Genomic DNA, 14,193 nt, shown 5'->3' with positions numbered 1-14,193 from the left:
CTAGGTCCAGGGCTTCCTTAGCTCCACCACGGCATACGTCATACTGCGCCTCCCACCCTAGCTCCCAGACGGCAAGACCTGGAACTTACTAACCTCAGAGTCTTGAGGCCCAACATGTACTAATGCATAATCGACAGAATCTGAATGAAAGGCTGAATGGACAGTGAGTTAATAAAAACTGAGACTGCTGAGAGACAGAGTGGGGACCTTCACCTTCACCTACACCCCAGTCCCCATGCCTTTCAGCCTCCCAGAGGGCCTGGTTCAGCCCAGTCCAGGAGCAGGGTACCAACAATCAGGGTGTAAGCCAGCCATAGCTCAGTCTACTCCTGGACATAAGGACAAGAATCCTGTGAACCCAACATGTGACAGGGAGAAAAGACAGGACCCAGGCAGGAAGAAGTCACATCAACCAAATTCTGGCGGTTACAGCCCCCATTACCATTCCTTGCCTAACTTCAGGCCCAGGCTGCACTCCTTGGCCAGTTTCCAGGATGGCACCCAAAGGAAAGGCAGAAAAGGGGGTCCCTCCAGACCTGCAGATGACAATGAACAATGAATTGGATGGTAGGACCAGAATCACCCCCAAGCAACCCAAGCCAGAACCCTGGCTCACTTGCTGCCCAACTCCTTGGAAGGCATCATTGGATTTTCTCCTGGGCCTAACAGGTTGCAGACTGACCTTCCCCCGCTGATGCCCTGTCTGAGGATGTGTTGGGGTTAAGAGGGTGAAGCAGTGCCCCAACGGGCCTGCAGCTCAGTGGCCTGGCTCTTCCCCAGTGCTCCTTCCTCTGTTCCAGAGATCCCCCACAGCTCATGGCCTGAGTCTCCCCTGGCGGTACAGATATGCTATTTTGTGAACATATGTGAAGGCAGAGGAGACACTGAGACTTCAATTGGACCTGTACTAGTGGCATTCCTTTCATGGGAACCCTTTTTTATGCCCCCAGATCAGCCCCTGGTGGTTGTAGAGGCCTCGTGGGCTCCGGGATCTCTAGCCCCAGCCTTGTCCTGCCACCACCCCAGGGGCCTCATACAGCTCCTATATTCTTGCCAGCCCTTGTTCAAGGCCTGCATCTGCTCCACATCTCAGTGTTCACCTCTGCAAGGACAAGCCTGGACCAGGCTCATACCCAGCAGCAACCTCAAGCCTCCCCTCTCCCAGGGCTGTGTGCCTGGGTAGCATCATCCCCCTCTCAGTTCCACTTTGCTGACATCATCTCCAGAATGCCTGACCTTGGCTTTGGCCAGGACCCAGCATGACCTTTCTGAACTGTGTCCCATCTGGGTGGCCACAGCAGCTATGCCATCTCTCCTGGGCTTGTTTCTACAGCCTGTCAATGTGAACACTGTTCCCCTAGCTGCACACAGCCTTCTGCAGCATAGTTGGCGCAGCACGTCCCAGCTCTGGACTCAAGCTGTATGATCTCAGGCAGATCATTTAGTCTCCCAAGCCACCTCTGTAGAATACATCCCCGAGGCTGGGAGAGACTTTAAAGGCTGAAAGGCAGTGGTACCCAACAGTTGGCAGACTGCAAGGCTGATGCCCAGTATGCCCAAGCCTAGAGGCATCCCATCTGGGGAAACTGTCCCTCCAAAGAGTTAGCCTGGACTCCTGCTCCCTCCTGCTCCCCTGGAAGCAGCTCTGCACACCTCTTCCCCATAATTCCTGGGCATAGTGGAAGGTGGGCAAGAGATGGGCAGAGAAGAACCAGAAAAGGGACTACAAGGAATGAGGCTACCCACTTATCTCATGTTTCTCTGGGCCTCAGTTTCCCCTCAGCTCAGTGAAGCTGAGATTTCTATAAGTTAGAACTGATGTCAGGGAGAGGAGAGGCGTGGCCTGCACTGGCCTTCCTGACTTCCTGACTGGAGGCCAGGAGGGGCTGCCTGAGCCAGCGGGAGTGAGCCTCTGGTGCATTGAGAAAGGCTGAAAAACAAATGCACCAGAATCCAAATCAGGAAAGCCCAGAGCTGGGGTTGCCATGGCAACTTGCAGCAGCTCCCAGCCTGGTGCTCAGCCTTGCTGGAGTGGGGGCTGGGCCTGATTTGCCAGGCTTGGCTGCCCCTGCCTCCTTCTCAGGCTGGCCTGGCACAGGACAGAACACAGAGGAGGGACAAGGGCACAGACAGAAGGGTGGCATGGCTTTCTTGGGTTCCCTCTACTAGCTGTAGCGAGATCGCTCTCTTCCCAGAGTAAGACTTCCACCCAAGGGCCTCCAGAATCCCACCAACAACCCACAGTGCCCTTCCACCACCCATGCCCCAGCACTAATGGCTCCAGCAGCTCTAGCCCCATCTGCTGCCTGGCTGGCACAGCATCTTGTGTGGAGATGCCCTAGGGCTTCACCAGTGCCGGTAGCCTTGAAGCTGCTTCATGGGCTCAGATAGAGGGGGTGGTGAGATGATCCCCCAGACCTTCCCTCATTGCTGAGGTGAGGACAGGGCAAGCCTGGGTGTCAGGCACTGGTGTAGTGCTTTGTGCACATTCTCTTCCCTGTAATGAAACTCTTTTTTGACAGATGAGGAAACAAGTTCAAAGAGTTAAGTGACTTCCCAATGTCACAGAGCTACTGCATGGTAAAGAGCCAGAGTTTTCCAACTCCTGAGCCCAAATCTTTCCTATGGAGCCTCTCAGTGAATGGCCATATTGACCATGCAACATGTCACAAGGGGCCCATTACCCAGAGACTCATTTACCCTTGAGGCCTCCAAAGCATGGAACCCAGCTACAGGCTGAGCCCAGTCTACACAGAAACGTGGAAGACAGACCACAGCCTTCATGTCTTCATTTAATGGCCAAGCCAGCCCTGCCCTGGTGAAGTTCATGCCCCAGTAGGGAAATCTTCCCTCCTGCCTGATGTCCCCTGGAGGACTACCTTGCTGGGAGCCCTCAGCCTCATTAGCAGAATCTCAGTCCAGTCCTGGCATCAGGGCCAGAGTCTCATCTAAGCTCCTTCAGCAGGCTGTTGACGGAGGCCAGCAGTTCTCGGAAGTATCCTTCATCCTCCCCTTCTTGGAGCTCCAGGGCAGCCAGTGCCTGGTACTCAGCCTGCAGGCTGCTCAGTGTCCTGCTGAGCTGGGGGTCCTGATGATAGAGGTCCCGACAGGTGGCCAGGAGGGCTCCCAGCGTCTGAAGCACCTTTTCGCGCGCATCATGCTCTGGCAGAGCCAGGAGGCGGGCTGTGATCTCACACCAGCCCTGTTCTCGCAGGCCTGGCAGGAGATGCACCTGGCGGTACTGATGCAACTTCTCTGGGGATGTATCGCGGGTCAGCTCAGCCTCCTCCTCTGCAAACATCTGCCATCCATACAGCAATGCACCAGGTAGGGTGGGATGGCAGGGAGAAAACACAGAGAGCAATCAGCTTGTCCCAAACTGTCTCTGCCTTTCAGGTGCCAAGGCCTGAGGTAAGCCAGGAGGCCCACCTGCTGTCTATGTCTATCCTTTGGGCCTCCAAGGATTTCCTGGGAGGTCAACTGGATTCCTGGCTTTACATAAGTTCTCCATCTATCTGTGTGTCCCTCTTCTGTCCATCCACCCATTCATCTACTTACCATATCTCTTGTGCACTATGCCAGGTGCTGGGAAATCAAGATGGGGACATGGTCCTGGCTCCCAGGTTCTTGCAGAAAAATAATTCCTAAATAGCATGATGAGTTTACCCTTGTGGTGCAGCGCAGGCGCAGACAGGCTGAGTTCAAATTCTGCTCCACTAACGACTAGCTGAATAAGTGCAGGCTGGCCCTTAGCCTCTGCGAGACCCAAGGCCACTAGCTCTCAAGCGGAGTCACTAGAGTCTCACTCTAGTGGAAAAATGAGAGTGCAGCCAGTGCCCAGCACACTCAACTGTAGCTTCCATACCAAGTACAATGACACCAAATACTGGCTCTATCGGCATTATTATTGGTCATCATTGTCCCTCTACTGGTGCTTGAGGGAGTGACTGCTGCTGTCAGGACTTGGAGGACAGCAGAGGATGTAACTGCTCTGATTCCTAGGTAAGCAGGAGTTGTCCAAGGGGACAGGATGAAGGGCCTATCCACATGGAAGGACTGTGACAGTAATCCTGGGACAAACCTCATGTTTTAAGAATGGCACATGGTACTGGTCACACAGGAACAGGGTCCCAAGGGTGGACTGGGTCCCTGAACACAGAGACCTCTAAGAATGTCCCTCTAAGGAGAGTGGCCTTTATGCTGAGGGACAGGGGAGTTGGGAAAAGTTTGGGCAGGGAGTCACATGCTCAGCCTGTGTCTGTAAATGCAAAGCCTTGGCTCTATCAATAGAATATGGTGGAAACCAAGCCTTCCAGGTTGCCAGCCAAGTACTCAGCTTATTTCAAATATCAGGGAGGCTGGAAAGACTTCCCTTACAGTTGCACTAAATGTACCTGTGAGAGAAAGAAAAAAAAGGCAGGAAACCCTGTTCTGACCCAAGGGGAGATGGAGAGTTGGGAGGATGGGCAAGGCAAGAGGGATACCCAGGCAAAGACCAGGGATAGTGGTGGACCACCTGATGATGCCCGTGGTAGCATAAAGCCATGGTCTACTGGGGGCTGGAAAGGAAGCCACAGAGGAGCAAGAGGGACAAGAAAGGCTGAGAGAGACACTGAGGTACTTTTCTACCCTATCCTCAAAAGTCCTGCCAGCTCTACCTCCCAAACACAACCCAATCCTCCCTCTGCCTCCACACACGTCCTATTCCTTGCTGAATGTCTGCAGCCCCCCCTCGTGCTCCCAACCTGCCTCTTCCAGTCCTCTGATGGCTGCCAGCCCCAAGCTCTTCCACCTGGCATTTCCTTAAACCTCTTCCCTAAGACATCAAGCACTGCCTGGGCTAGGCCTCTGCCCCTTACTCCAGCGCCTGCTGCCACTCCTGCCCCCCAGGGCCTTTATAGCTGCAGCTCCTGTGTCAGGGTGTATAACCACACAACCCCAACTCCAGGGAGCTCCTCTCACCCCTCAGAGCTCAATGCCACTGTACCTGCCTCCCATGACCATAGGCTTACATGTTCTGTGAAGATTCTCTCACAAACATCTCTCTGGAAGCCCTGGGAAGACATGGGCCAAAGACTATTCCCCCAGCACCTGGCCCAGCATTGGGCAGGATAGACCCCTAGTGAACACTGTGGAAGGAGTTTCAGGCCAGGTCAGTCCCAATGCACACTTCAGAGGACAAAGGCTCACTACCTCAAGCAAATGCCCACCTCTGCTAGAGCCCAGACACCAAGGCTCAGTCACTTGGAAGAATCTCCATTGTCCAAGAAGGAAAAGCAGAGGGTCTGGGGAAGAGGTGGTCCACACTTCCCAAGGAATTCCCTAATTCAACTGCTGTCTCTCCAACCAATGCCTTGTGGTACACAGCAGCCCTGCAGGTAAGCTAGCATCTGGAGAGCTCTTCATTCTTCCTTAGGAACCTCAAGAAAGAAGCCTACCCACTTCACCTCAAAATCCCTCTGCCCTCCACTGTCCTCCCTAGAGGAGGATGGCCCTGTCCATACTGTTTGCAGAAAGATGTCATGGCCCTGTCTCCCTGATCACCCAGGGCCTCACCTGTGCTAGGCAAGTGCTTTATTCCTAAGCTACAACCCCAGCCCCATGGCTATTTCTGGCCTTCAGTTGTGCTGACCCTTGCCTGCATGTTTGGTCTTGACTACTGCCAGCATCTCCTCTCACCTACCCTCAAGTTTCAGCTGAGGTGCCAACACCCCACAGGACCTCCTCCCCAATGTCCCACATTTCTTCCTTCCATCAATCCATCCATCCATCTGGACAGAGAGATGGAACAGAAAAAATTTGGGAGAAGACCTGAGTTGAATGGCCAGAGGGAAACAAAAAGCAAAGTGAAGAGGAGGCAGGGCAGGCCCAGGCACTCACCTTCTCAGTGACCAGGTCATAGAGCAGGGTGACTACACGCACAGCCAGCACCTCCGTGCTCTTCTCTTGCACCAGGTCCCTGAGGACCTGCAGTCCCCCCAGCTTCAGGAACTGCTGCTGGGCATAGGGGAAGTGGCGCAGCAGGGAGCACAGTGCAAACAGGACCTAGGAGGCACAGGCAGGACATTTGAGGGGTCCTACAGAGTTGGACCTACCTCAAAGCCCAGAAAAGGCAGCTGGAGGTGACCTGATGACCCAGCCCAGCCCTTGGGTCCTGACTCCCCAATCCCCTTGGGTCCAACTATACACCAGAACTCGGGATTGTGAGTGCCAAGAGAGACCTCAGATACATTTTATATCACCAAGCAGACAAATGGTGAGTAAACGGAAGCCCAGGGCAGGAAGTTGGGGAAGGGGCCCAAAGCCGCCCTGCAGGAGCTGCACCCAAGCCTCCAGACACCTCAACACACTGCCATCTGTTTTAGTTGAGCATGACTTCTCTACACAATCCCATGGATGAAGCTCAAGCCCCAAGGATTGCAAGTACTGAAAAGGGAGCCTTTCCTTTCAGACCCCAGGTGTGCTGGGCTGAAGGGAGGGGCAGAAATTTACCTTCTTCTTGGCAGTGAGAGGCTGCTCTGTGGCCAGAATGACCAGTAGCTTCTGTAGGGCTCCTCCTTCAACAGCTTCCACCTGGACCTTTGGGTTGCTGGGGAGAAAACACAGGAAAGTGTGACTGTCCTGCCTGGCCCTGGGAGATGCCAGGGAGATGAAACAGTACCAGCAAGCTGGAGAAACAAACACTAACAGGTGTGGACCCACCTGAGTGCAACGGCCTATGACAGAGATGACAGAGCTGAAGGTCTCGTACTAACCTGCTGCTCCCCAGCACTAGTGGGCTGGGGTGATCTGGGAGGTAAGTCACTTCTACTACTATAAGGACATTCCCACACTGAAGCAGCCATTCAAAGGTTCTACTGCAGTGTCCCTGCTACAGAAAACACTCCATGATGCTCCCAAGCAAAGGTTGGATGGTCTTTCTCTCCTGGGGCCAGGCATGTTACACACCGGGGGGCAATAATGAATGGGTCTGTTCCTTCTGGGCATGGGCCTCAAGGCCACTTATCAGCACTAGACAGCATGCATAATGTGTGTGGTAGGAAGGCAGGTGGGAAGCATGAGCTCCAGGGAACCCCTGAATGCTAATGCAGGTCCTCATGCAGGACTAAACAGCACCTCCCTCTAGGCTGCAGGAGAGCAGCTACTGTGTATGACCTTCTCTGTCCCCAGATACTCAGTGTTCAGCACAGAGCCTGCCACATCACAGGGCCCTGCACACTAGGGAATGAAGGAATAAACACACATATACAACCATATATGGGCTGAAAAACAGGAAGGCAACACAGAAACAAAACCCAGCACTGCCTCTGCACCTCCACTACCCATCTGGAGACAGAGACACAGTGATGCTGTTAAATAAATATTTCAGCCCCACCTATCCCTGCAATGACAGCTACTTGGGAGGCTGAGGCAGGAGGACTGAGTTCAAGGCCAGCCTGGACATCTTATCAAGACCCTATCTCATGGGATTAGGGATGCAGCTCAGTGGCAAGTGTACATGAGGCCCTAGGTTCAATCCCTAGCACCACAAACAAAAGCAACCAAACAAAAAATCTGTCTCAAAAACAACACACATTTCAGGTCCAGCTTTCCTGGATGAAAGAAGAGAAGGCTTTCGAATAGGCTGAGTGCCAGGCAGGGGACATGGCGAGGAACCCTAGCAACTTACTCTTTTGCTGGCCCCTTGCTTTCTAAGATCACACTAATGATCAGTTAAAGATTAAATGCTAAGCACAGAGACCAGTTTGGTCAGGCCCTCAGGGAAGGTCAAGGCTCTCCAAGTTAACACTTCACTGATGAGGCCTCAGTGGACAGAGAGGGCAGAACTACAAAAAGCCTGAGGCCAGCATCATGGGAAGGTTGGGCTCAGGTCAGACAGGACCCACCCAGATAGCCCAAAATGGTACCAGTGTCCCCTTCAGTCTCCAGCTGCCATACCTTCACCAGCCCCCTGAAACTCCAAAGCATCTGTTCCTCCTAAGGCCCAATCCTCCTATCCAGGAAGCCCTCACAACATCCTGGACAGTGTGACACAGTAGACGAAGCAGACAAAAATCAAAGGGAGGTGGCTCCTGGTCCCAAACGCAAAAGAAAAGGGAGGCAGATAAAAAGAGATGTCCCAGTATGTAAAAAGTGCTCTCAAAAGGTGGCCAAATGGAGTGATGAGGGGGCCTACCCCTTCTGTTCCTACTCAGCTTAAAAACCCAAAGGAGATCTAGCACAGGGGGCTATAGTTTTCCTGCTATAAAATAGGTGACTCCTCTCCCCTCTGCATTCTTCTTCTTCTTCTTCTTCTTCTTCTTATTATTATTATTATTATTATTTTGTAGTTGTAGATGGACAGAGGGCCTCTATTTTATTTATTTTTATGTGATGTAAGGATCAAACCCAGTGTCTCACACATGCTAGGCAAGCGCTCTGCCACTCAGCTATAGCCCCAGCCCTCCCCTTTGCATTCCTGACATCCTCTCAACAGAAAGGATGTGTGGGGGTGCTGGACTGTCCCACAGCAATCGTACCTTTGTGCCTGGGGAGCAGCTTGGAGGTGGACTAGGGTCCCTGGGGAAGGAGGGTTGACAGCTCCTCTCAAAATAGGCAGGCAGCCCGATGCAGGGGCCTGGCAGCATAGCCTCTCCCCTGTCCCCTGCTCCCCCAAATTGAGAAAGGCAGCTGCTTCATCAAATGCGTGAGCTAATTAGGGCTGTCTCTGCCATCAGTGCCTAAGGAACGCTCACCCACGATAGGCAAGGTCTAGTAGAGAAGACAACCACGCTGTGAAATTCATATAAACGCCAAATTCTGCCTTCCCAAGAAGGGAGGCTATGGGGCTCAAAAGCACATCAGCCTCAGGGAGCACCTCCGAGGAGCCCTATCTCCATGGGCCACAGAGCAATGAAAAACAAGGCCTCTCCAGATGGCCTGCAAAGCCTGTCACAGTGCTGTCACCATGGCCTAAGTTGATCACCCGGGGCTAAGCAACCAGAGCCTTTCCTTTTTGTACACTGGGACCACAACCTAGAGAGAAGTTCCTTGCTTCAGAAGGTAGGCTGCCATACTCCAAGAGCACCTGCAGCCATGCCAACAACAGCCCACTCTCCCTCAGGCTAACTCCCAACCCTCCCCAGGAAGACAGTCCATTTAGAATAGAAGAGAATGGATTTCAAACACAGGGGATGTAAACCAGAGAAAGAGAGTTGGGCATGGTGGCCCTTGTACACCGCTTGGGAGGCTGAGGGAGGAGGATGTGCAAGTGCAAAGCCAGCCTCAGTAACTTAAAATATTAAAAAGAGCTGGGGATGTGGCTCAGTGGTTAAGCACCCCTTGGTTTAATCTCTGGTCCCCAAACAATAAAATAAAATAATGAACCAGAGAAAGAGAATGACTAAGGACTTCTTGTGAGTTGCTAAAGTCAATTTCACAGGTAACAAATCCACATTTTCACCTGTGATAGAGTTCTGAAAGGCCTGGATAGGTATGCAAGAATATGGATCAAATGTGGGCCTGGGCAGGATACAGCCTTAGCAGCCTGGGCCTGTGCCTTACCTGTCCTTTTCACATGACCAGCTTAAAGGAGATGCCTACACTAAATGAGTCTTACCCCAGGTTGCTCACAGTCTCAGAGGTTCCATAAAACACCCTTCTGGAACAGCGTTTTAGTGCTGTCTAGTTAAAGAGCTGAGGAAAGAGCAGAGGGAAGATGAGAAAGACCAGGCCTGAGTTTTGAGATGGCCCTCAGTCCATCCAGCCAGGCACAGCAGAGCTGGGTGCTTCCTGTGCAAACTGCTGCTAGGGTGACACCACCCTGTTCCCAGAAACAGACTCTCTCTTTCTAGGCCTCTCAACCCTGGACTCTCAATGCTCCCAGCTGTGTGCTTTGGGGGAGATAACAAAAATAGCTCAGAGTAAGATGTGAGGATGTACAAAGGCCAGGGCCTAGAGGACCCTAGGTGGGAATTCTGGGAACAATGGCTGATGACTTTGGGCAAGTCCCCTGACTTGGTTTCCTCACCTAAGAGGGAGAACTAAGTATCCTATGTTAAGCATGGGAATGCTGCTTAGTGAATGCCAAGATACTAGCATGTGTTGAGGTCAAAAGGCTCTAATTATAGTGAGTTTTCTATACAAAGAGGCCTGACCATATCCATGACAACACAATTTTATTCAGTTCGGATACCTCAAGCACATAATGCCAGCCCTGTTCTTTTCAGCTCATAGGCTCTGGACTAGAGCTTTGTCCCATGTCCCGGAAAGGGCCAATGCTGTGGTTGGAAGGTGGGTATCCCGACAGTGGGGATCTGAGTGGGTTAAACAGGCAGAGGGGCCTGGCTTGCCTCAGCAACACCAGTGGTACTAGTGTACTCAAAGTCAACAGAAGGATATTAAGGACATAGCTCGTCTCTGACTTGATAAATGAGAATAAACCTTGTTCAGGGCTAAGCCGGCTGAACTGAATAAATACCATTAGCACTTGGATTACTGGGATGTTCACAATCAGCAGGCGAGTCAGCTGTCTGTGTGCAGAGGGACAGCAGCAGCTGCTACTCTGTAAATCTTGGGGGGAAGGGGAGTGGGATGGGTGTAGTGGATCACAGAAATGGAAATGACTGCATATGCAGAAACCAAACATTTCAGATCAGAGTGACAGCAATATGGGCAATGTGCCAAGTATCAAAGGTCATATTTTAGCTAACTAAAGTTGAGTAAGTGGGTAGAGAAGTAGGAGAGGAGCTGACCTTAGGAGAGTAGCCAAGTCGGGCTAGGGGTGCATGGAAATGCTGCTTGATGAGGTCCAAGATCTCCATCCCTGACACTGAGGACTGGCTGCATCATTTTCAGGCCCAAGTGCAAGATGAAAATGCAAGTTCCCTTGTTCAAAGATTATTAGACATTTCAAGATGGCAAGAGTAGCATACTAAACCAAGTGTGGGTCCTTTTAAGAGTGCGATCCTGAACCACTGCATGGGTTACCAGGCTACCAGGGTATGTGCACAGCATCTGGGTGTGCACAGAAACCTGCTCAAGGAGAAACCAAACAAGAGAAGAAAAGGAAGTGTGAATCAATAGAAAAGGAGAAAAATTGGAAAAGGCATAGATCTGGGATTGGGAAATAAAGCTGAGGTTGAAAGGGCTAGATAGGGGCCAGAGAAATGCTTAAGTAAAACTCTGAGGCAGAACTTGCATCTGCCAGACTCCCAAACAGGGCCTAGACTTCAGGCATGCCCACAGGACACATGAGAAATGTACTCTCTTGTGAGGCCTCATCACATTTATTCTAAGTGGAACAAACATTCCTTCTTTTCAGTCTCTTAACAGACAAGAAATCAAGTCACTTTCTTAAATGCCCTAAGAAGATGCCATACAGTAGGACAGAGGCACATCCCAGGGTGATTGTGATGATCTTCCCATGATCCTGCCTGCTGAAGCTGTGTGTGCTCACCTTCTTGCCCAGAGATTTTTTCTGGTGGCTCCACCTTGTCTATACCCAACATATGGCCTTGATTAGCTGTGAAACACACACATTTGCAGCAGGAGTAATCCTGAACAGGGTTCAAGAGGGACTGACATCCAGGGATGGACAGGATCAGTCAGGATACAATTACCCACTTGAATAAAAATGGAATAGATCCAATCAAAAGTAATTCACATCTGATTCTTCAACATGAAAGTGAAACCCCAAAGAGAAATAAACTGGCCTCTAACATGAGCCTCATACCACCTGAATATGGTAGGAAGCACACTGGGCCATTACTTGATCCCTTCACTGACAGTCCCCAATCAGAAACCATTCATTTAAGTAAGTGTGAGGGCCTATAACTCCCAACTATGACAATACTCACAAGAGGGCCTCTTTACACACACAAACAAAGCACAATAAAGGGGGACTCAAGAGGAAGAAGAGCAAATCATCTTTCTGACAGACACTTGGTAGCTTTCAAATATGGCCCTGCCTCACAATCAATTGGGGCACTTATTTTTCTTAAGTCATTTTAGACTAGGAATTTTAAAAAGTACAGAAAAGTAATCACATAGAAAAATAACTTATAGAAGATTTGCAAGAACAGTAAAAACCCAGAAAACTTCCTATAAAGATTCACCAGTTTTTAACATTTACCATATTGGGGCTGGGGTTATAGCTCAGTGGTAGAGCACTCGCCTCACACTTATGAGGCATTGGGTTCAATCCTCAGTACCATATAATAAAAATGTCCATCTACAACTAAAAAATATAAAAAACAAAAAACTGCTGAGCGGGGTCCCTCATGTCTATAATTCCAGCAGTGTGAGAGGCTGACACAGGAGGATCATGAGTTCAAAGCCAGCCTCAGCAAAAAGCGAGGCACTAAACAACTCAGTGAGATCCTGTCTCTAAATAAAATACAAAAAAAAAAAATAGGACTGGGGATGTGGCTCAGTGGTCAAGTGCCCCTGACTTCAATCCCCAGTATCCCCCCCGCACCAAAAAGAAATACATTTACCACATTGGCCTTTTCTTCTCAACATGAAAGTGAAACCCCAAAGAGAAATAAACTGGCCTCTAACATGAGCCTCATACTACCTGAATATGGTGGGAAGCATATTTGGCCTCAAACTTGTGATCCTCCTGCCTCAGATTCCTGAGTTGCTGGGATTATAGATGTGCTTCACCACACCTGACTACCACATTTGCCTTTTCATTTTCTTCTTTGTACTTTTTTTTGGGGGGGAGGCAGTGCTGGAGATCAAACCCAGGACCTTGCACATGTTAGGCAACTGCTTTACTACTAAGCTAAATCCCAGCCCCCTCTCTGTAAGTAGTCATACATACCTTCTTCTCTGAAATATTTGAGAGAAGGCTGAAGATATAATGTCCTTTTTCCCTAAAATGTATCACTGTATATTTCCTAAGAACATAAACTCAACGAGCAGATTAGGAAACTAACATTGATATAATGATTTATAGATACTCAGATTTTTGCCAACTGTCCCAGTAACAGTCTTGTTTAGAAAAAAAATAATAATTTTGGGTGCCAGGCACAAAAATGGCACATACTTGTAATCTCAGTTATTTGAGAGGATGAGGCAGTTGTCCAGTTTGAACAACTTAATGAGATCCTGTCTCAAAATAAAACAAAAATGAGCTGGGTGTGGAGGTACACGCCTATAATCACAGTGGAGAGAGGCTAAGGCAGGAGGATTACAAGTTCAAAGCCAGCCTCAGCAACAGTGAGGCACTAAGCAACTCAGTGAGACCCTGTCTCTACATAAAATACAAAACAGGGCTGGGAATATGGCTCAGTGGTTGAGTGTCCTGGAGTTCAATACTAGTACCTCGAAAATAAAATAAAATAAAAATGGCTGAGGATGTAGTTCAGTGATAGAGCACTTGCCTATGTGTATGAGGCTCTGGTTCTAACCCCAGTATCACAACCATAGAAAGAAAAGAGAAAAAGAAAATAATTATTGTCCCAGGTCCCGTCCAGGCCCACACAATGTTAAATCACAATCCCAAAAGATGTAGATTCAAAATCCTACTGTTGCCCCACATGATTATGTTCTGAGAACCTAACTAGACTCACTGCTTACCCTTTGATCCAGACCATATATCTGACCACTGGCTGTCCAGTACTTAAAGACTAGAGTGATAGACAATGAAACAAGACAGTCTGATGCTAATTTTAGACTCTTTTGATTGCTAGAAAATTATCTTCTTGGGCTGGGGGTTGTGGCTCAGCGGTAGAGAGCTCACCTCACATGTGCGAGACCCTGGGTTTGATCCTCAGTACCACATAAAAATAAATAAGTGAAATAAAGGTACTGTGTCTAACTACAACTAAAAATAAATAAATATTTTTTAAAAAGAAAATTATCTTCTGATACTGATCTAAAAATCTTTCAAGATGCTTATACCCACCAGTCCCAAATCTGCCCTCTTAAAGTAGACGGCTAATTCTGCCCTGATAGTTCAGCCCTTCAGAAGCTCAGGAGTGCCAAACGCCCAGAGAAAGCTCCTTTTCCTTAACTGTCATCATGGGATCCTGCACTCATTCTTGGTATGACTTTTGCCACCCTGACCTTCTTTTGATAGTGTTTCATGCGATGCTATTTCATGTGCTGATGAATCTCTGCAGATGTGGTACCCAAACCCACCTGCAGGTCTTAAGCCTAGCCAATCACTCCAGAGTCCACTGGGCCCAGCCACCTCTGTTCTAGGGC

The 14,193-nt window shown here is 49.8% G+C and overlaps 1 protein-coding gene across 8 annotated transcripts in view; it reads right to left on the bottom strand.

The window, feature by feature from the left end:
* Positions 1-2,779: 2,779 nt before the first annotated feature.
* Sil1 (SIL1 nucleotide exchange factor) overlaps positions 2,780-14,193 on the bottom strand; it is a 262,407-nt gene continuing 250,993 nt past the window's right edge. For all 8 annotated transcript variants that reach the window (XM_046460366.2, XM_046460368.2, XM_046460365.2 and 5 more), the window contains 3 exons: positions 6,493-6,589; positions 5,881-6,045; positions 2,780-3,301 (listed from right to left, as the gene is read on the bottom strand). In XM_046460366.2, coding sequence (XP_046316322.1) covers positions 2,945-3,301; positions 5,881-6,045; positions 6,493-6,589 — 619 coding nt within the window. In that variant the 3' untranslated portion in view covers positions 2,780-2,944. The remainder of the gene's footprint in view (positions 3,302-5,880; positions 6,046-6,492; positions 6,590-14,193) is intronic.

Source organism: Marmota monax, unplaced genomic scaffold (genome assembly GCF_021218885.2).
Source record: "Marmota monax isolate L192 unplaced genomic scaffold, Marmota_monax_Labrador192_F-V1.1 WCK01_AAM20220418_F8-fsc00006, whole genome shotgun sequence".
Lineage (NCBI taxonomy): Eukaryota > Metazoa > Chordata > Mammalia > Rodentia > Sciuridae > Marmota > Marmota monax.
This window is presented reverse-complemented; position numbering and strand designations above follow the sequence as displayed.